At 44.3% G+C, this 21,882-nt stretch overlaps 1 protein-coding gene across 2 annotated transcripts in view; it reads right to left on the bottom strand.

The window, feature by feature from the left end:
- The window catches only part of LOC147302420 (partitioning defective 3 homolog B-like), a 200,050-nt gene that overhangs the window by 121,121 nt on the left and 57,047 nt on the right, over window positions 1-21,882 (bottom strand). The window contains exons 5-10 of one of the 2 annotated variants that reach the window (XM_086282053.1): window positions 21,062-21,141; window positions 15,660-15,746; window positions 15,355-15,480; window positions 12,783-13,258; window positions 9,678-9,817; window positions 8,422-8,550 (exon numbers count right to left, since the gene is read on the bottom strand). In XM_086282053.1, coding sequence (XP_086138179.1) covers window positions 8,422-8,550; window positions 9,678-9,817; window positions 12,783-13,258; window positions 15,355-15,480; window positions 15,660-15,746; window positions 21,062-21,141 — 1,038 coding nt within the window. The remainder of the gene's footprint in view (window positions 1-8,421; window positions 8,551-9,677; window positions 9,818-12,782; window positions 13,259-15,354; window positions 15,481-15,659; window positions 15,747-21,061; window positions 21,142-21,882) is intronic. The other variant, XM_086282054.1, reaches the window with a different exon arrangement.

Below are 21,882 nucleotides of genomic sequence, written 5' to 3'. Positions count from 1 at the left end.
GGCAGCTGTGGGGAGTGAAAAAAAAACTGAGAGAAAAGGAAAGGAGACGGCAGGAGTGTGTGTTGTGTACTGGAAAGACAGATGAAGGTGTAGCGAGAAAAATAAGCACGCTACTGTAGAGAGGTTATTCCATTTGGAGATGAAAGGCGTAGACGGAGAGCAAGCCATTTCTAAAGGAAACATAATAACCTTTTCATACCTCCTCCTGGAGCCCTGTGGGGGAGGAAGGGGAAGGAGAGGAGAGGAGGAGGGGAGAGGATGGTGGCGCAGAGGAGCATTTAAAAGTAATAACCCGTCCCTGAGGTATATCCACTTCTTCTCTCATTCACCCCCCCACCTCGTTACATTTCGTCCTAATCTCTCAATCTCACTATACGTCCCTCCCTTCTCCACCTGCGGGTTCTTTCCTCTACTTTCTGACGCTCTTTTTTTCTTTTCACATCCGCCACCCCACGCCCACACCCTACCCGTCTGCTGCCATTTAATGTGAGGAAAATGACCAACAGCAGCACTGCTCCGAAAATGAGACGAAGGGGAGTGAAAGCAAGGGAGAAAGAGGCGACGGAAAGAGAGAAAAGGAAAATGTCTGTCATTAGAGGACGGCAAAATGGAGAGCAAGCAAAAGGGAAAATGCCAGGTTCAGACACCCAGGGGGGAAAAGAAAGAAAGAGAGCCTGCGGAGGGGAGTCTCCTCAACACCACTTCACTCCCAAGCTTCTTTTTTTTTTTGAGAAAAGAGATGGAAGGTTAAGAGGGGTTGTGTGTATATGCTTGTGCTACACATCTCTCGCTCTCTCTTTTTATTCTTGCTCGGGTTGAGGCGGAAAGTATGCGAGAGGTTTCAAAAAAATACGGCAGAGACAATAGGCGCTTTAAAGTCAGCTCTGACTCATAAGATAAGTAAATGTCAGATTGGATTTTGTTAGGAATATGCATATACATTATCACCGCCACGCCGGTTGTCACAGCTTTAAAGATCTGAGTACCCACGGCAGGATTGCGGGAGCCTTACATCACACACCTCACTCTTCAGTGAAGCAGGAATCCATGTTCACATTCCCCTCTCATCGTGGCACAGTGCTGAAGGATGTGGGAGTCAAATATGTCCTCAAGTATAATTTTAGCGAGAGAAAAAGAAAAATTCACTCTTCCTGACTCGCTGTGATCCTCCAGACCTGCAACACCGTCTCCCCCCTTGTCAGCGCTGCTTTGTCTGGGTGCTTAATTAAAACAACAGCCCGTTAAAGCCTTCGAGCCTGGAGGGATAGTCAGCTCCAAAGAGAGAGTCAAACCTCTTGACTAAGTGATGGGAAATGAGGGAAACCTAGAAGGCCGTCTGCATGGTAGCAAAGAGGTAAGCACTGATCCGATACACTGTGCTTGGTCAGTTCTATAAAAACAGTCACCTATTTTCAGGTGCTCAAATTCAGCTTACTTGTAGGCTGCTTTACAAAGAGGTGTTATCAAGTTCTTCTTCTTTTTTAATTAAAAGTGTTATAGCTCTGGGACCACCTGAGAGAAACACCAGTAACAAATACAGCAGGCATCACTGTCATCAGATATGCCCTTGATTAAATCAGAAACAAAGATGAGCTCAGTTGGAGGAGGGTTTCAAAGTGGCATGCACTGTACAGTACAGCAAACCTAGAGCACTTATAGTTTCATCACAATATAAAGAAGAATTAGACAGAGGTGGGAATTAATAAGCATTTGCATCCTGTGTCGTCTTTGGAAAAAGAAACGGTCAGCACTTTTTTTCCATGTGAATATACGATGGCTGCCTTTGATTTCATCCTTATTTGTTTCTCATCTTCTTCCAATTATCCAGTTCAGAGGGGCTGGAGTCTATCCCATCTGTCACATGATGAAAGGTATGCACTGGATGCACTCACACTCAGACTTACAGCCAATGTAAATCACCAGCTAACTTGACACGCATGTGTTTGGATGGTGGGAGGAAGCTGACTTGACTCTTGACTTGATGAAGTAAATACTGCCCACCCCTGCAGAGGACCGGGTGGGCAAGCTGACTGGGATTTATTCAGCTCATTTTCATTGTACGTCACCAAGTTACAACAGCAGTCATCTCGAGGCCAAAAACCCCACAACAATATAGACATTAGGAACCCGACAATCCAGTATGAGCAAGAGATCTGCAACAGTAGGTGGAAATAAAGAACCAGCTCACTGCTGCAACCAGCTGGAGTGGGAGTCGAGAGAAGAGCACAGGGAGGTGACTAACAAACCAGACAAAGCACAAACTTTGGCAGAGAGACGACAAAGTTGAAGACAATAGCAGCACATGCACAGGAGAGGAAAGTGGAGGTAGTTTAGCAGCCTGAGCCTATAACCTGATCCAGATGATAAGATATAATGAGGCCCGATCATCCAGGACTTTGTATGTGAGGAAAAGGATTTGAAGGATTTGAAATTCCACTCTGGATTTTACAGGGAGCCAACGAATGAGACAGCTCCGTCTTTCCAGTCCCTGTTAGTGCTCTCACTACAACTATTAGCAAACCCCAGTAATAAGGACTTACTTCTTATCAAACTGCAATGTCCCTAATTCAGGTCAGGTCTCTCACACCTCATTTTCCAGTCTTGAAAACAGAGGTTAAAGAAACCTCAGTTCAAAAATGTTCAAGACCCACCTCAGAGTAATATGGATTAGCCCAGAATTGCCCTCATCTCCCTGGTGAGGTCAAGAGCTCTCCTTCTCCTATCTCACGGAAAATTCCGTTTTCAGTGCACGTGCACTGAAAATTTCCAGTTTCTCCATTACTCTTGTCACATCATTTTCTTGCATGAAGTAAACTTTAAGGTGAGTTAGAAACATTTCTCATTCTGATGGGCCAACAGCTCGCTGGTCTCAAACTCTGCACATACATCAGGCTGCACTCAAATGACAGTACGTAAAAATGTGTTTGAGTTAAGAGGAGACTTCAAATCGGAAATAGGGTCATTTCTGCGTTTTCATTTTACATTCTGGCCTACAGAGGTACCCCAATCTGCACAAAACATTCAAAAATGAAACGATAGCTTTATCGTTACACATCTTTAACTCGGTGCTCATAATCAGTTCCACGATACGAATAACGAGCAAAACCCAACCTTCAAAAGTCACAGAATCTATTTTCTGCTCGAGTATGATTTGAGATTTTCAGTCGGGGCTTATTTTTATCAACAAGGCATTTCAGAGTGCTGCTACTCAAAACCAGAGGCATTACAAAGACAATCTGCTTCTTCCTGCTTGAGAGACACTTGAGAAGACTCAGGTGGCAACCTGGGAGGTTTTAAATACCTCTGTGATCTAACTGCAATAACACACGAGGTGAAGGTGGACACATCAGAGCACAGCAGGCTCTTGAAAAAAAGACACTGAGAAGTTATTAAAACAAGATGTTTATTTATTCTAACTCACTGCTTATTTATATTTATTTACACAACCAAGTGATTCTCAGTAGTGGTCCAACCACGCAAACCCACTCCCACACATCGCTAATATCCCCGCTAATGCCCGTTCCTTGGGGGCAAATGGCATCCTCCAGGCGAGTGGGGCCCCTTGCCTCTCCCCTCCGCTGTTAGCCCTCAGCAATGGATCTTTAACAAGCTTTTAGTCAGGAGTGAGGCCACCCTCTTCAACACCCAAATGAGGGGACAAAAAGGAGCTTTTTCTTACCCCAGGGCGGGAGGCAAAGAGGAGATGAGGGGAGGAGGAGGGGTGACACACGGCGATTACACACAGAGCCTTTTGTCGCTGAGGATTTCTAAATGGGGGGTTTCAAAGCGGGGGGATTAGCGGTGAGAGCGACATTCAATTAAGATGCGATCTCGCCGCGCTTGACGCCGACGATGGAGCTGCCAATTAATCGCCTTAATGTCTTGCCTCCTCGCCGCTTTACACCTTTACCTCACAATGAAGAGAAAGGAAAATAAAAAATGACTGATTGGGGGATAATTCTGGAACGGCGTGAAGAGCTCCAGACAGGGAAAATAAAAAGAGAAGGAAGAATGACGGGATGTGTACAAATAAAAAGAAGACAGCCAAAGAGGCCAAGTTGATGAAAAAGACAACAGCAACACAGCAAAGTTATTTTTCTCCTCACAACCTGCTTTTTCCTGTGAGCTGGCCCTGGGCTTGGTGGCAGGAGTGGGTCAGCCATGTGCAGAGTGACCCCCCCATCCTGTCCTTGGCATGACAAACACACACTTTCTCTCACGCACACATATATATCCTGCTCTTGACAAAAAACCCGCTTAAAACAGAAAAAAACATTACAAAGCAACTCTCTAATCTCCGCCCCGAAACAAAACGAGGCCCCGTGAAATAATGAGCGCGCCGAGCGGAGGAGATGCAGAAATGCTGACAGGAATGAAACTGTGATTAGAAGTTATCACTTTTTAATTACTCAGAGAGTGTGCGCTGGTGCAGGAGATGGGGTAGAAAATCGACGGCTTTTTTGTATCCTAATAAGGAGGCTAATTCACACGCTTTATTGTTATTCTTTTGACTACAACAGACCAGCATGCCTCCCAGCGCCGCTGAGCGCTTTCACAGAACCGCACGCTGCTCATGAAACATCAGTTACTCCCCTCCCTCCATTGAAACTAATCAATCAGCAGTTCAGCCAGTTCCTCTAAAAGTCTACTTTACTTGTACAAGCGAGATAAAACAGACTATATGAGCACCGGAGGAGAGAATCTTATGGGTTGGCAGCGGTCGCACGGGGAGTATAAAAACTAGACTTGCAGTGTCATGCTTCGCTTCAACTTGCTGTGCCACCAAGTGCCTGCTCTGCTGAAGTGCCCCTTGGCAAAACACTGGACCCTGATCAGCTGCTCCACAGCTGGTTTGACCTCTAACCTCCCCGTGTGCCTCAGTCAAGGCCTTACTTGTTTAATTTCAATTAAATTTGATTAATTTTTATGCGTGCATACGTGCAGCCTCCTGAAAGTAATGAATTCTACCAAATTTCACAAAGACATTGAAGTTCTGGCACAAAGTGAGCACCGCATTAGGTCAGTGAGGCCTGATAGACCGACAGATCAGCTGTTCTCAGTGTCAGCCCACATCAGCTGATGGATCAGCTGAAAGCATCCTCCTGACTAATTGCATGTAGGATGCAATCTTTAAGGCTACATCTACACTAATCCGGATAAATTTCGTCTAAAAACGCTCTGCGTCCACACTATCGTTTTCATCCACACTTTCCGTCTCTTTGACACGTCGAGGAGGAACGTCGAGGTTTATCTGGAGCATCTGGAGCTATGTACAAACTGTTACAAATCTTTAATAGGGCTGTAAAAATTGGGAGCAAATAGAACAACTGCTGTACAATGCCGTTGAACTGGTCACATGACTGCATCATATGACTAAAATGCATCATTGTTTTCAAAAGCCTCTGTTTTTGCAGTCTAAATTTCAAATGTATCCACCTTGGAGAGCGTTTTCAAAAAGCTCAGTTTTCCTTAACCAAAAACGCTGCTTCAGTGTGGACGAAAGGCGAAAGGACAAAAGAGAAAAAGATGCGTTTTCAAAGGAAAACTTATTAGTGTGGACATGGCCTACGTTGGTCAGGCCTGCTGTGACATGCAAGCCAATTTGCAACCCACCTCCACCCCAGCTCCTCTTTTACAGGCTATTTCTGATTAGACCTGTCACTGACACTCTGAGTCATAAAACCAAATATAAATTAGCTGCAGATGAAAACAACAACCACTGGATGTAAAACCACTGTACTGAACTACAGACACTATATTGATAATCACTTCACCTGAAAAACTGGATTTGTGCACTACTCCACTACTTACACCCTGACACTAAGGATATTCCATCAAGCACCACTATGGGTTTAAACACAAACCAGCAAACCTAAACAATCCAGTGGCTATATATTGTTAGGATTAGTTTTAGTGCTAAAAGGCATGAAAAGCAGCAGGTATTACAGCTGGGGGATACACTGTTTACGATGAACTTCTAGAAAAATAAAGAAGCAAACACTTCACCCGTTTTAAGTTGCTCAATGCTCAGACTCCTCTACATTTACATAAATACAGTGAGCTTCTCTTACGTCGATTTCCTCCCCTAGAAGCTGTCTTTGTACCACGCAAGAGAAAAAAAACTCCCTGAAATCTAATCCGAGAAGAGAAATTTGAAAATGTGCACCATGAACATTTTGTAAGGCCTCCAAATGCTTTCGATTTCTAATGTGAATGAAATGAATGGAATGCTGAAGGTCACAAAGAAACACTGTAATACAAATTCCTTCAGACTCCGTTTGAGCTCAAACCTCGGACATTTGACACTAACTCCGGGAGCTCCGAAGAAATCGGGCTACCAGGAGAAAAACACGGCACAGACTGGGTGTAACAGTGATATAAGATACTTTCATACTCCAAAGAGGTTCTTTCATAAAAGCACTGAGAGAGAACAGGGTCATAAGGGGAGCCAAGCAGTTTTTCTTACACTTTAAACATATCTGAGCTTTACAAGTAGTGTAAAATGGCTTCCTTGAACCTTTGTTTCAGTGTCAGTTTCAGTCAGACTCTGGATACAAGGACACACTATCTGTGCACTAATCTATCCTTTCAACTCACTGTACAGCTCTGACAGGGATACTCGAGTGTTTTCCATGCCGCATCTATGCAAAATCCAGCACAAACAACACAAAGTCCTTAACCTGTTTTCAGGTTTCACATAACATCGCATCATCGACCAAGCGCACGCAAACGCACTTTCCTTAAGTGATCCTTGAACCGAGCAGACAGACAGATAAATGTAGAGACGGGCATTTTCAGCTGAACAACAATGTTTCTGCTCAAGAGCAAAATGAGCTTTGATAGATACAAAAGCTCATAATGCAGACGAATTACCTGCAGCAGCAATATGATGCTGGTCGATGGACTCGGCTAATTAACCTCAGCAGCTGCTGGATGTAAAACCGCTGTGCTGAACTACAGACACGAATGTTTGCTGTGTGGATGCATAAGGACGCTTTCTACAAGACGTTAAAGCCTCTAAAGCATGGAAAAATAATCACTAGTCGGGCAGGCACTCAAACACATCCTTAGGATGGAAGAGGCAGACGGGCACTTTTAATGTGTCTGCATCTTCTTGATATCCGACCACCGGCACGAAATTCCACAATAATTCAGTACAAGCATTTGGAAACATCCAGTATCATTAAGGAGAGCGCAGGAAGGTGGGAGGTGTGTCCTGTAGCATTGTGTGTTTAAGTGTGCGTTTGCTCATTTGCATGCATTTAACTGCAAACTTTTTCTCTGCAGTTCTTTCCGCATCTGCGTATTTATGTTTTTTGTTTTTAGTGGGGAGGAGTCTGCACATCTAAAGTCAATCAATAGAACCACTAGAGAGAGAGTGTGTGTAGTGTCTTTGTGAGTCTATCTCTAAGTGTGTGTGCGTGCGCGCTTAGGGGACATCAAAATGTCTTTGAGGTGGAGGACTGTGCTGGAGATAAGGGCCAGATCTCACGGGGCACCAACAACTTCAACAACTTCGACAGATACAGGAGTGAGAGGCCCCCCCTCCCTCCCTCCCTCCCTCCCTCCCCAACTCTTTAAGTCTCTCTCTAATGCACAAATACAAGCAAGTGTTAGATGAAGACTGTAGAGTCTCTTCAAAGTGCACTTGTTATGCCAAGACTGCTGGGCCATTAATGAGGGCAAACTATTTTCGGAAGCAGCAACTTAGCTGTTTAAAGATGTGCGATGTGTTCGGCGCGCGCGTGTGTGCGCGTGAGTTTTATATCAAGGTCTAGGTGTTCGGGAGTTTAAGTGTGCGCAGCTCGCCTAGGTGTGAATATGCATCAGTCACTACAAAGCCCCCGCGCGTCTTTCTCACAGTGCTTTGAAGTAATGGGAAGGGAATAATCAGAATAACCAGAGGACAGAAAGGAGAGAACAGGCGAAAACATCATTTACGCAGAGCGAGTGACTTTCAAGGGGCCAGCTGGCTTTCTGTGTGTGTTTATTGATAAGATGTCCCTTGTGAGGCTCGGTCACATTGTGCCGGCTTCTGACCCCGCCGGCCGCAACAGGTAAACGGTCACTTAACACCCGGGGCGTGCCGACAAGCATGGACACACTTGCGCGTTTCCTCTGGGGCCCCGCTGTGGCTTGTGTGTCTGAGCGTGTGTGTGACTTCCTCTGGCATCACTGTGTCAACAAACCAGAGAGGAACAGGAAGGCCAGAGCTCGTGCTCCGGGTGTGTTTGTGTGTCTGTGGTGCAAAAAAAAAAAAAATCAAGATGAAGAGGATTTGCTCCTTTGAAAGGAAAAGAAAGGGAAAATGTCACAATGTAGGGATGAAGCAGAGACCACCAGAGAAAGCAAGTGATCAACAAAGAAGAGTGAAGGGACGTTGTGTGGATGCTGCGTTTTTGCGTATTCACGCTCTCTTACCAGCTCCCTAGGCAGGAACATGTCCTCCTGCCGAGCCACCACCAGAGACACGCTCTCTCCCTGCTTGGTGCTGCGCAGCATGGCCACCAGCTCCTCCTGGCTACGGCCTGTCATGTCTACTCCGTTTACCTACACACAAACACACACGAGACGGGGAAAAAAGGCAAACACACAAACAGGAGTAGATTAAAGCTTAGTGTATTATCCACTGGCAGTGCTCCACTAACACGTATCGAATGAAAGTAACAGAGGATCAGATGGAGATGCTTCTGTGTGTGGGCTGGTTCTCCAAAATGAAAATAAAACATATGTTCTTGTGTTTCTCTGCGATAGCTTGGCTATATCGGTCTAGCTTAGGGGTTCTCAAAATGGCATCTGTGACACACAGCCATGGGGTCCACAAAATAATTTGCTGTAAATCATAAACACTAGCTGTTTGATAAAATAAGTGTTTGGTTATCAGAAAAACAGATTTTAAAAAATATGCTCTAATTAAAAGGAAACACTGCTCAAAAACATTAAAAGCATCAAGTCAGTTGAACTTGTGGGATATTGACCTGGTCAGTTAAGTAGCAGTTGGAGTCTGTTTATCAGTTTCAGCTGCTTTGGTGTTAATGAAACTAACAGCAGGTGCACTAAAGGGACAACAATGGGACGACCACTAAAACAGGAATGGTTTTTACAGTTAGAGGTCACTGACTTTTTTCCTTCTTCATCTTTTCTGACTGTTTTTTTTAACCTAGTTTTGCATTTGGCAGAGGTTACACAGGTATACCAGCTCCTCCAGGATGGTGCATCAATATGTGCCATTGCCTGAAGGCTTGCCGTTTCTCCCAGCACAGGAGACAGATTTCAGGAGACAAACAGTTACTCTAGGAAAGCTGGACAGGGCCGTAGAAGACCTTTAACCCATCATCAGGACCAGTGTTTGCTCCTTTGTGTAAGGAGGAACAGGATGAGCACTGCTAGAGCTACAAAATGACCTCGGATAGGATGCTGGTGTGAATGTCTCTGACCAAACAATCAGTATCAGGGACCAAAATATCCTAATGGGCCTTGCACTCACTGCCCGGCAACTGGCATTTGCCATAAGATACCAGAATTGGCAGGTGTGTTTTCCACAGGTGAGAGCAGGCTCACCCTGAGTACACGTTGCACACCGTGTGATCCAGAGAGTTAAACTTCCTGCTGATAACGACAGGTCTCGGCTCTACTTCGCACACATTGGATGATCTTCATAAAAACCTGTGTTTTACCTCCAGGATGCGGTCTCCTGGCTGTAGGCGTCCATCCTTCACTGCTGCACCTCGCGACAAAATGCTCTTCACCAAGATGGGCCCCGGCCCTTGGACAGATGAATCCCTTGTTACCACGGTGAAACCCAGACCCTCAGAGCCTGTGGGAAAGAGGCAACATGAGTCACACTGTGCACGGGGGATGTCTCTGCTCCTGAAAATGAGACTTAATTACAAATTTTATGACTTTTTAATTTCATTTTAATTGAATTTCCCTCTCATCATCCCAGTCTTTCACTTTTCTCCTTCTCCAAGTTTTCTCCCCTCTCTTCCTCTCCTGAACTCTGTCTGCAGTCTGCGTCTTCTCCCCATTAACTACTGTTTAAGTGCCTGTTTCCCTATGGGGGTTAGTTGCCTGGCTCAGCCTCTGAGCCCCCGGGAGCCAGCTTCTCTCCTAGCCGGATTAGACAGACTCTGTCTTTAATTTCACGTGTGAGCAGGCCGAACGGTGGCTGATGAAGGGAGGTAGAGGAAGAAGATGGAACGAAGGTGGAGGTGGAGGAAAAAAAAAAAAGAGTGACGAGCAGAGAAAAACCAGAGAGATATTATTCCCTTCTCTAGCTTTCTCCCCAGGGGTTGCGATGTGATTTCCACAAAGATTTTCCTTGTGCTTTTGAGCCTACATTTACTTTGCGTGTATTCATTTACAAGTGTGTGTGTGTGTTTTCTGAGCCCACACACACATGCATGAACCATCATCCCCCAGAGCCTCCGCCCTCTCCCTTTTTCACGGCCTCACAAGCCCCAAGCCATGAGTGAAATGTGCCACACTCTGCGTGTGTGTGTGTGTGTGTGTGTGTGTGTGTGTGTGTGTGTGTGTGTGTAGGGAGAGCAAAGCCGCCGTGGCATACTAAAGGCGGTGAGCGATGCTATCTGGTCTCCGAGCTAAGCCTCTGCCTGCCCTACATTAGCGCACCTAAACCTCACCGCCTGTCAATCACGGAGAGAAGGAGCCTGTTGCCGAGGGAGAGGGTGTTAGAAACCCCATAATATCCTCTGCTCTGATCTTGCATCAGGTGAAAGGGATAGACGGGGAAGCCAGGGAAGAAAAAAAAAATCTAACAAAAAGAGGGTGAAGAGAAATGGGGAAGAAAAGTGTGATGGAAAAACGAAGAAACTAACAATAAAACAGTCGTGAATGGGCTTTGAGCTGGAAAGTGTGAGGCCCAATTTCTTCTATCCTTTCATCTGGATGTCTTGCCTTTTTTTCTGGATACCACACGTGTGTGTGTGTGTGTGCATGTAGCCCAATTACAGCTATCTTTTCACTGCCCCGTAACACTACAGGTTGCTAGAACAGACCCTATTCACAGTCATAAGAACCCATTCCCATGCTATCAACACTTCAGCACTGAGGGATAAGAGATGAGGTGCCTGAGATGCCAGACTGAGTCAGTCTAGGTTTAAACCTACGGGCGTAACAACTAGACAGCTCTGAGTCATTATTGAGGAATTGGAAAAATGAAAAAATCTTCATAGTGAAATATTAAAGCTAACCACAGTGGACGGCAATTTTATTGGAGTCTGAATGTGATAAAAATCAATCAATTGTGTCACTGGTGAGAACAACATCCAGGGCTAAGTGAGCCGCTTTGACTTTAACAAATCTGGAGAATAAAAGCTTTTTTTTAAAAAAAAAAAAGCACGAGCAGTCAAGAGTCCTTAAAAGGAAAATGCAATGGCAAAATAAATGGGAAAACTCCAGTATTTTTGTACTGCACTTGTGAAGATGGAGGCCTCACAAATAATGAATAGTATCAATGTAGCAGAGCCTGAGAAATCCTGAACAAAAACACTGAGTCAGAGTCTTTCACAGGGGTCCAGTGGCTCTGAATCCACAATACAAAAGAAGCGGTCGTCAGTCAAGGATCCATCTTCCCATAGGCTGTTACCTCTCAACTTTGCTGCTACTGCTGATGGACTCGTTAGGTTGCTAACAGAGCTGTGGAAAGGCCATTTTAAGATAAGAAAACTTCAAGTCGCATGAAGTGCAACAGCTCAACATCAGTGAGGAGCAGAGAAACCGAGGGATTGCTGAATCGCTGTAGCTGTCTGAGACACTGCTGAGCTGTGGGTTCAACTTTGTTGAGAAATACATAGTTAACAGTCTGGTCCATAATTTGTTGGACAGAGATCATAATTTGCCTCTTTGCACCACCTGCAGCACCGTTTTTTATACACAGCTCACAATTTTTGGGCAAAGTCTAATCTGGCTGTAAAACCTCTTTATTCCCATTCATGAAGGCATCAGTTGAGCGTAGACCTCGACAATGATACGTGTTCTTGGTCTTGACTTGGTTAGATGATGATTTATTCATTTTTTTCACCATTTAAGTGTTGCTGAACTGACGTATTCGTCCTTTCTAAGAATGAACCAGATAGCTGATTTAGTCAACTAAGATTTGGTTGTCTGGTTTATTTTGGTGTTTCAGCCCAAAGACGGGTGTTAAGTGACCTCACATACACAGACATCTGTTTAAACCTCATCCTTCAACTTCAGATTCACATTTGCTTCATTTGTCATGAAGTAGCAAAACAACAGGTCTCAGCTGGATATGAAACTACTTGTCAATTAAATGTCCAACTAATTTGAAGCTTCTGAAAACAGGGGCTGTGTATATAAAAGTTTATGTAATTCCTGCTCAGTTACTGCAAAATTATTTATAAAACCTCTTGAATTAAAGCTGAAAGTCTGCACTTCAATCAGATATTTACAATAAGGACCTAATTCAAATAATCAAGGAGTTGCTTATACACCATGGATTTGGAGAAACATAACATCCTTAGCTTAATTCAATTCAATGCATACAGCACTAATTGACAACAACAGTCACCTCAAAGGGCTTTATATTGCCTGTTAAAGAAAAAAAACCCAACAAAATTGCACTTTGGCGACAGTAGGAAGGAAAAACTCCCTTTTAACAGGAAGAAACCTTAGAACCAGGCTCAGGGGGGGCGGCATCTGCCACGACCGGTTGGGGGTGATGGGGGAGAGAGAGAAAAAAAACTTAATGATGGAACATGATGATCATCAGTGAATACAACACATGTATATAAGAAATTTACCTTTCTTCAAGTCAATTTTCATCTTCTTGCCACCCTTCCTTCCTGTGAGGTTAGACATGTTGGCGGAAGCAGGACTCCTACTGGCCAGTGGGCTCTCACTGCGGGGCCAAGTTGTCGGAGACGAGCTCGCAGCCCTGGCTGTGGACGTGGGAGACGCTCTCTCTAAAGAGCCGTACACAGACTGAACAGACTCCACCGGTTGTGAGTTTACCAGAGCTGGCTCTGGGGTCTTCGTGTGTGCGTCTGGTCGCCTCATATCTGTCCTGGTGTTCATTTTAGGTTCTGGTTTGGGTTCTGGCTTGGGGTCGGCTTTAGTGCGCGTCACCACTGGACTGCCTTTGGTAGACGAGTCTTTGCTGTCGCTGGTGAAAAGCTGACCTATGAAGCTTTTCTCATAGCGTGACTTGTTGGCTACAGGAAGAACCTCCACATGCACTGAAGGCAAGCCCATAGCTTGGCGGAACACTTCCTGAGACCTAGAGAGGGAGACAAGGATAATTTAGGAAAAGTAAAAAAAACAAGATGACAACTTTAATCGCTCTCTCTTTGCTTTGTGGAACATTACAAACCTGTAAACCAACAAAGGAGAACTCAAAAGTGAGGCTGAACACAGAAAGAAAGAGAACACAGAATTGGAAAGCAAAGAAGGAGAGGGTGAATGAGGCTTGTGCTTCACTAAAGGGCTGTATTATAGTTTGGATTAACAACAGTGACTCCTCCAGCTGGCTTGGGACACTGTGGTCCCTATCAGATGGTGAGACCTTGAAGCAGGATCCTATTCCAGCTTTAATACTTGTACTTGTACTACTTGTACATACTATTGTTTGAGTACTTACGATTGTTTTTTTTTTGTACTTTTTATATTTTACATTTATATTTATTATTGAAACTTGCACCAAGGGAGTGGCACTCCAATTTCGTTGTACTCTGTACAATGACAATAAAGGCTATTCTATTCTATTCTATTCTAATAGACCACTATCAGCCCCACATTCACACAAAACAGAGAACAGAGTGAGATGCAGTTAAATTGACCCATTCAGAAAGAGATATAGGACGGGGGAAAAAACCCCAGAAAGGACACGGACAGGAGTTTGAAGTGTGTGCGCTGAAAACATGAGAAGAAAAAAAAAATAGAATAATACAGAGACAAAAAAATACGCCATCGGTAGAGCAGATGTGGTGTGAGATAGGATAGAGCAGAGAATGTGAAGGATTTGTCTGGTTAATAAAGGAAGCAAAGTGAGTGACAGTTGGGGTATTTCTACAGCATTATAGTGGTGACAGGATGAGTGGGAGTACACACACACACACTTTTTTTTGCTTTTACGTTTTTAGCTCCTCATCACATCCCTGACACGCACACATATACACCACATGTCTTGGGTTGTGTCAGGATAAGCCGATCCGCCTCAGATCCAATTTGGATGATGTTAACAAATAAATTTCAAATCTTTTCGTCTTTTCCTAGCAACAAGGTTACAATCTTCTGCCAAATGGAATCACCTGGAACACTTATTTTTGCCATTTGAACAAAAGAATAATCAGACAATCAGCAAAACCAAAGCGCATAAGGACGGATTAAGCAAACAGCAAACAAAAAACTCACAGGAGCCAGGTCCGGAAGAAGAAGAATGGAGAAAGAAAGGGAAACATAGACGAGGGGAAACAAATGGGAAAGGGGGAGTTGCTCTGTTCAGTAAGCTTTTAAGATCCTCCACAGTCTGGGTCCACGGTTTAATTACGTCTCCTTTAGCCCTGTGGATATTCTCAGAGGAGAGCTAAAGATAAGCAACATCAACAAACGCGAGCAACCATTGTCACCGTCTAAGCAAGCAATGCAATTCCCACCTGGTGGCAACCAACGTCTTCAAGGTGGCTAAAAACACATTTCTGGAGCAGCTGATGCAAATCCTTTAACTCTTTCCTCCAAAAAGACGACATCTGACGACCCCCCCATTACCACAGCAGAACATCTGCCTCTAGCTCACCTCAAGCATCCTCCTGTCACACCAACCCCTCTACATGTCCTCCTTCACTACATCCATGAATCTCCTCTGTGGTCTTCCTCTTTTCTCCCTGCCATCCAGCTCCATATTTAACATCCTTTGCTCACTATATTCACTCTCCCTCCTCTGCACATGTCCAAACCATTTCAACCTTGCTTCTCTCCATTTCCCATGTCTGTTAAAAGCTCAGCCATGACATTAAACATCCTCATGCGACCAGAACAGACGCACTGAGGGGGATATGAGCCCGCTAGGGTCGTCTTTTAGTGTCTGGCACCAGGATCTCATTGAGTTCTGTGAATGGATGCATGGGGGCTTGGACGTCTTGTGGCGCATCCCGCAGACACTCAACCTGAGCAGGCCATTACACGTTGAGCAGTGTTGCCTGTAAGATGTTAATCTGTTTATTTTATTAAGAACATATCCCCATGCATGAAACATAGGTTGCATGCTGAAACTATTAAGTAAATCTAATACACTGTACATGTTTCAGATCAAATATTAGCTTTGATTTTGGTTTCTGTGTTGAAAAACTGCACTCCCACACACACTGGCCTACTTACTGTGCAAAGGTCTTGTCCTGCAGTGGTGTATCATTGATTTGGACGATGCACTCGTCCTCCTTGAAGAGATTCTCCTTCTTGGACCGACTGTTTTCCTCGATGCCTTTAATGTGGAGGCCAAGGGGTCTTGCGACAAATACAGTATGGAGTCAATATGAAATCACGGAGGTAAACACGCATGACTACATGGCAACATTTGAGTAACTTCTGCATTTTTATGAGTCAACATTGCCATCTGCCTTTCCTTGCGCCTGCCTGCTTGATTATGAGAGGATGTGAAGAAGAGAGCGTTTATGTGAGCTTACCGTCCATTGAGCGAGGAGCAGTATGGGACCACGTGTATACCCAGGGGCCCACGGTCACCAGGGAACTCGACTGTCCTCGTAAGACTACTGCCAAAAAATACACAAATCGGGGACATGAAATCCTGAAAACGCAGATACAGTAAAAAACAACAACAACAACAAAAAGCTACACACACTCAACCTTTCCATTTGCATTTTCCTCCAGGCTACACAGATAGGGATACAAATTAGCTTACAGGTAGCCCTGCCAAAAATCGGAATTATGTGTGTGTGTTTTTGTGTGTGGGGTGTGTGCGATTGAGGACGCAGGTGGCTACTTCACCCCTTATCTACCTGCCTCTCAACTACCCAATCTAGCCGGTGGACAAAAGAAGAGAGCAGGAGATAAAAGAAAGAGACAGATAGAGGAGCAGATACAGATGAAACAGAATGAGGTTCTCTAATAATCTCTGCAGAGCCTTGAACTGTGGCTTTTAGCCGCAGATAAACAAGGACAATACCACTAAAGATAAACAAGAAGAGGGCTGCTTTTGATATTGGCTAGAGGAGAGAGGGGGACCTGCACGCTACGAGAAGATCAGAGAACTCCATCTCTGTCTGCAGGTTTGTTCTTATAAACACAATTATGGATCGTGTCTTCACCAAATTAATACAGTACGGAATTAATATACTAGTGCGTGCAGATTAAAAGCATTCTTTAAGTTTAAAACTGCTTTTTTTTAAACTTATTTGTATGCTTTGGACTAATCTCGAGTATATCTGGTTCTTCTGGGCACCAGATTTGTTGCTGATGTGGAAAAAAGTTGTTATCTAGATGGGTTTAGAGTGGAAATTAAACTGTTGACCTTTTTGTTTGAAAGAGCAAAGCCTAAACACAGTGGAGGTTACCCACAATGATATTTTTAACATGTGGATGACAAGTGACAGGTCCTTATTTTTAAAGCAGTACTACTGCTGTGTGTCATGTTATTTTTGTCATTTCATTGTTGTGCATTGTGATGTGATGCAAACCTCACAGCACAGCAGTCTCGCTACCATCTTGTCAACCTTCCCTTTCACTCTTTGCTCCTATCCTTCAGTCACAAATCGCCCCAGACACTCGTCTCCACCCTGCCTGCGCTCCGTTCCTCACCTCTCTTGGGCACTCTCCATCGCTTTCAGGCATTTAAACTCATCTCCCTTCACCTTTCTTTCCATCTCCCTCTCATTCACACGTGTATTTTCTCTTACGTCTACAGAGTTTGATTCCTCTTCCCTCCAGAGCATACCTCCACCTCTCCAGGCTCCTGCTATAACTACAGATAACCCTGTCGTCTGTGAACATCACAGTCCAGGGAGACTCCTGCTGGACCTCATCTCTACATAGGATGGATGTGGTGTGCTTTCTTCTCACAAAAACGTGACCAGATTGTTTGTGAAAAATTACAAAATAAATTGCAGTTAAACACAGAGATCTAATTAATGGAAAGTTTTGAATATTTTATCCTCATGGCTCATCTAAGTGTGCAAATCTCCATTTCCTCCTAACTGCATACTCAAGTGTAGTTAAACAAGTCACTGAAACCTTAATTGCTACTAATGTGTGTAACTATAAACTGTAAACTATAAGTCCGTTTGGAAACCAAGTCTCTTAGTTTATTGTAACTAAATGGATTTAATTGATTGGTTCTTATGTAGTACTCTTCTGCTCCACACAAAGAGCTTCATGTCTCATTCGCCCACTCACACTCACATTCACACTCTGATGAACACATCCTGAGATGGAAGTATTTTTCCCGAGGATACTTTGGCAAACAGGAATTGAACCGCCAGCCCTCTGAATAATACAGTGAGCCACAAACACCCCATACCTCTTAAAAAGTTATGTGTACACGTAAAACTATGACTTCAGTCATCTGGAGAATGAAGCAAAGCCTAATATATTACATTACATTCATTAGGCGTGTGCCATTTGTCCACTGTGAGTCTGTGGATTCTGCCTCCACAGAAAGAAGTCGTCCAAACTTTACGAACGAGCAAATAAACATCTGTTTAGTTGTAAAGTAAAGGTACTTTTGACCCGACATCACTGGGTGTTTTTAGCCTGTAGCAGGGGAAAGGGAGACTCTTTCATGTCCTTATTTCAAGGGATATTTTCATTTCAATTCAGTTTTATTTATATAACACCAAATTACAACAGCAGCCACCTCAAGGTGCTTTATATTGTAAGGTAAAGCCAATAATGGAGAGGAAACCCCAACAATCAGCCCCTATGAGCGAGCACAAAAGTGTGGAGGATAAACTCCCTTTTAACAGGAAGGAACCTCTGGCAGAGTCAGGCTCAGTGAGATGAGGCCATCTGGTCATCAGAACACAGCCTGGAACATAACGGCGAGTATGAAACCAGATGTGAGATGAAACAGGAGCCCAGGAAAGTGTTAAAACTCAAGGAGATCTGGAGGTAGAAGAAGTCTCCTTGTTCTTATATTATCCAAGATAATAATTCTGTCTTCCATCGTTTAGACTACAGCAGAATCTGCATTTCTTTAAAAGTTTCCCACATAGCAAAAAAGTTACAAGGCAAAAAGTCACAAGTTTTTTAAAAGAAAAATTATGTGTGTGTGTGGGATTTGAAAGGAAACACAAGAACGAGTCGGAGAACAAAAGCACAGAAGTTCAAGTTTTATGTGCTTCACGCACGTACACAAGCCTAAGGACTAGCTGGGATCATTACAACGCACTCCTCCGTCACTGTCACCCTGCTCTCGTTAACCTCTGCCAGGGTCACACACATACTGTACACACACATCCAATTTGCATTCTTATTGCTACATCGCTCGCTCGCAAACACCATCAGTCACATTCCTCCAAATTGAAAATTCAGATACACATATGCATCACATTTACATCTATTAGAGAACACAGTTACATCTAAATTACAGATGTGCACAAACCATGAATTACACAAACGCACGCATGCACACACGGCGTGAGAATTTACTTTCAGAGAGGGTACACAATGAGGCCAGGATTGTTTAGCATCATACAAACACACAGGTACAAAGCTAGTCCTGCATGATCTAAATGTATTCACGCGGTGTTGGGGGGGTTAACAAACAAACAAACAAACACACGCATACACACACACACACACACACACACACACACAGCTTTAGCCCATTTACATTCATATAAAAAACAAACGGTGGCACAAACAAGCTCATCAGAGGCAACAGTAGCTTGTTAGCGCTGCACGCTAATATGCAGAATAGCTCCGCTCACCCATTTTAGCATCCCACTGACACAAACACAAACAAACACAGTCATTCCACTGGGGAGGGGTGCGAGGGCTGGGACTGGAGGGGGGGGGGAGCAGTGGGATGGATGAAAAGAGCAACGAGGAGTGAGACAGATGGAGCTCCCACTCTTGGTTGACTTCCTCTACGTCGACAGAGGCCGAGTGTCTAACACACTCGCAGCCGGGACTCCTGAAAATGTGCCCTCGCTCGCTCACCGTGGTGTCTTCAACTGCCAACCATCTGTTACCGTGGCAAACTATCTGTGAGAGCCGTGCCTCCATTGTATCACGGGGCTGTCAAGACACCACTGTACTGTAAAACGCTGAAGAATCACCATCTGTCATTCCAGCCAAGTCCTCCCTTCTGAGCGCCCGCGACTCTGAAAAGAGCCATTTTCTAATCGGGGTGACGGCCTTCCTGGATGAGACAGGTGAAGGGGCTGTGGTGCAGGGTTTAATTGTTACCATGGTTACTGTGACTGACAGCCTCAGAGAAAGATGAAAAATGATGATATGACTCCCGTCGAGCCGGACGTCTGCAAGTGATGACTCCAAAAAACAAAAAAAGGCGGATGCTTCCACGGTGAGACGTCTATTCAAGCCTGAATACTGTACATTCACTCACCTGTACACACACTCACACACATTTGACTTTTACAGGTCAGCCAGCAGTGCTTGGCCAATCATGATCAGATTATCCCAGAATTATTACACCAAAACCACCAGAAGCCACGCCTCCATAAAGACACAAAACAACCATCATTAGCCAAAAAATACCAAAACCCGAGCAACAATAAGTGATGCATCCTGACCACTGTGTGACACAAAACATCTGCAAGGTACACAGACAGAGACACAAATAACCATAAATGATGTCTGCCCGCTTCATGGTTGTTTTGTGTCTTCAGGGAGTTTTTACATGTTTGTGCCGATCCTGGAAACTTGGTGCTGACTGACCCTCGGTGTGCTCTTGAGACAATGAGACAATATAACTCTCACCCTTAAATGTATGAAATAACTTTAAACGGCCTTTGCTGTCCACAGTGCTTACCAGATCATTGCGTGTCACCTAGTCAGACTTAATTAACCTAATTGTGAAAGCGCTGAACTCAGCCTAATTAACCCTGTCAGCTATCTCACTGCTAACACGGGAAACCAAACATCTTTAGAAATCTTCTTTCTTTTAATGATTGCCTAAATGCTACACCCTGTCATCACACCTGAGACAACAGATACGCTGGTTTCTGATACTAAATGGTGCCTCGGTGCTTGGTTGCTCTCAGGAATCGAAGGAGCGATCCTACCCGGATATACTCGATTACCTCAGACGTAACACGAGTTTAGCAATAATTCAGTTTTTGGAGGTTTTTGAGTTGGTTATAACTAAACCAGATATGCAGATTGCTGGGATGACCGGAGTGCACGGCACACAGGAAGAAGTTATAATCAAACTTAACTGAATTAATCATACTCAGTATGCTGACAGTGACATAAGCCAGTGTCTGACGCCACATTATCTACAGATAATGTGCTAAACACTGACAGTCTGATTAATCAAAAGTAAAATAAAGATATTAAGTATTAATTCAAAACATTATTAGTAGCCCCAGGTGTAACATTAATATCCCCAGCCTTCCTTTTCATCTAGACTCCAAGCACAGCTGTGCAACACTGCTGTAAACTGAGCTTGGGGCTATTTTTAGATCTAAAATCAGATCTGAAATCTGAAAAAGACTCTTTAATGAGCTTTTAATCTTGGCTTTTCATATTCCTCTGCAATATTATTAGTACCAGTGTATCTGCTAGAATAAATTTGAACTGTTATTTGCATTTATGCAATAATCCAGGCCCACACTCACTTCTGTTGCAGCCTAAACAGATGAACAACTGTCCCACCCACAACCTCATAATGGGTTACACACACACACACACACACACACACACACACACACACACACACACACACACACACACACACACACACACACACACACACACACACACGACTGTTTAATCCTGTCATAGTGTCGGGCTGTCAAACAAAGAAAAGAGTCGTAATCCTAGTCTCCATCCCTGTGCCACACCAAGCTACCTTTAAGAGTGACACCTGCACACACACACTTACCTGAAGTTAATCTTGCTCATCTTGGCAGGGGGGTCTTCTGCAAGTCGGTCCAGAGCTCCTTTCAGTACATTGCCGATTTCCTGTATTAGACATGAACAAACAAACAAAAACATTAAGTCGTTGATAGCTGCAATGACAAATGAACAGTTTTTGACCTGTACGCGCGCTGAACAGCAGCCGGTCGGGGAACACGAGGAGGCCCGCCACCAATTAGTAAAACAATCTCACGCCGCCATCAATCACCTTTGGAGACAGTGAAGGGAGAATGACCACCGGACGCTGAGCTCTTACCACACGCCGCTGTCCTTCCTTCACTCTGTGTACATTTCTATCTATGTACTTCTCCCTGCCCTCCCTCCCCCTCCTTCATCCATCCCTGCCCTGTTTGTCGGGGCAAGCCTCTATTTTTAAGTCTACGAAGAAAAAACACAACAAAAAAAATCAACAACCCTGGGGCAAACGAATAAAAAGGAAGAGGGAGAGAGAGAAATGTGGGAGCAAAGAAAGAAAGCGACAGCGTCAAACTGTTGTGAGACGCTCAAACACACTCGAGGGGTGGGACTGAGAATTCGCCCCAGATCGGTAAAGACAAGAGGGGAGCAATTAGGTCCTTCTGCCTTGTCACTTTCATTGTGTCACCAGTACTAATGGCTGAAAAGCTCCCCGCCCACCAGCCCACTACTTAGCAACCCCACCACCACACCCAACTCCCCTATGGACCCTCTGTCACAGTACAGAATAAATATATGCTTTACATCTCACGCGCGCACGCGCTTCCTGCAGATATTACCTACACATACCGTCTCTGCAGAGCTGCAAAC

This window comes from Aulonocara sp. 'chitande type north' Nkhata Bay, linkage group LG23, assembly GCF_057382095.1.
Source record: "Aulonocara sp. 'chitande type north' Nkhata Bay isolate Kocher_YH1m ecotype deep benthic linkage group LG23, A_spYH_male_GT1.1, whole genome shotgun sequence".
Lineage (NCBI taxonomy): Eukaryota > Metazoa > Chordata > Actinopteri > Cichliformes > Cichlidae > Aulonocara > Aulonocara sp. 'chitande type north' Nkhata Bay.
Note: the sequence above shows the minus strand (reverse complement) of the source record. Positions and strands in the feature narration are given on the sequence as shown.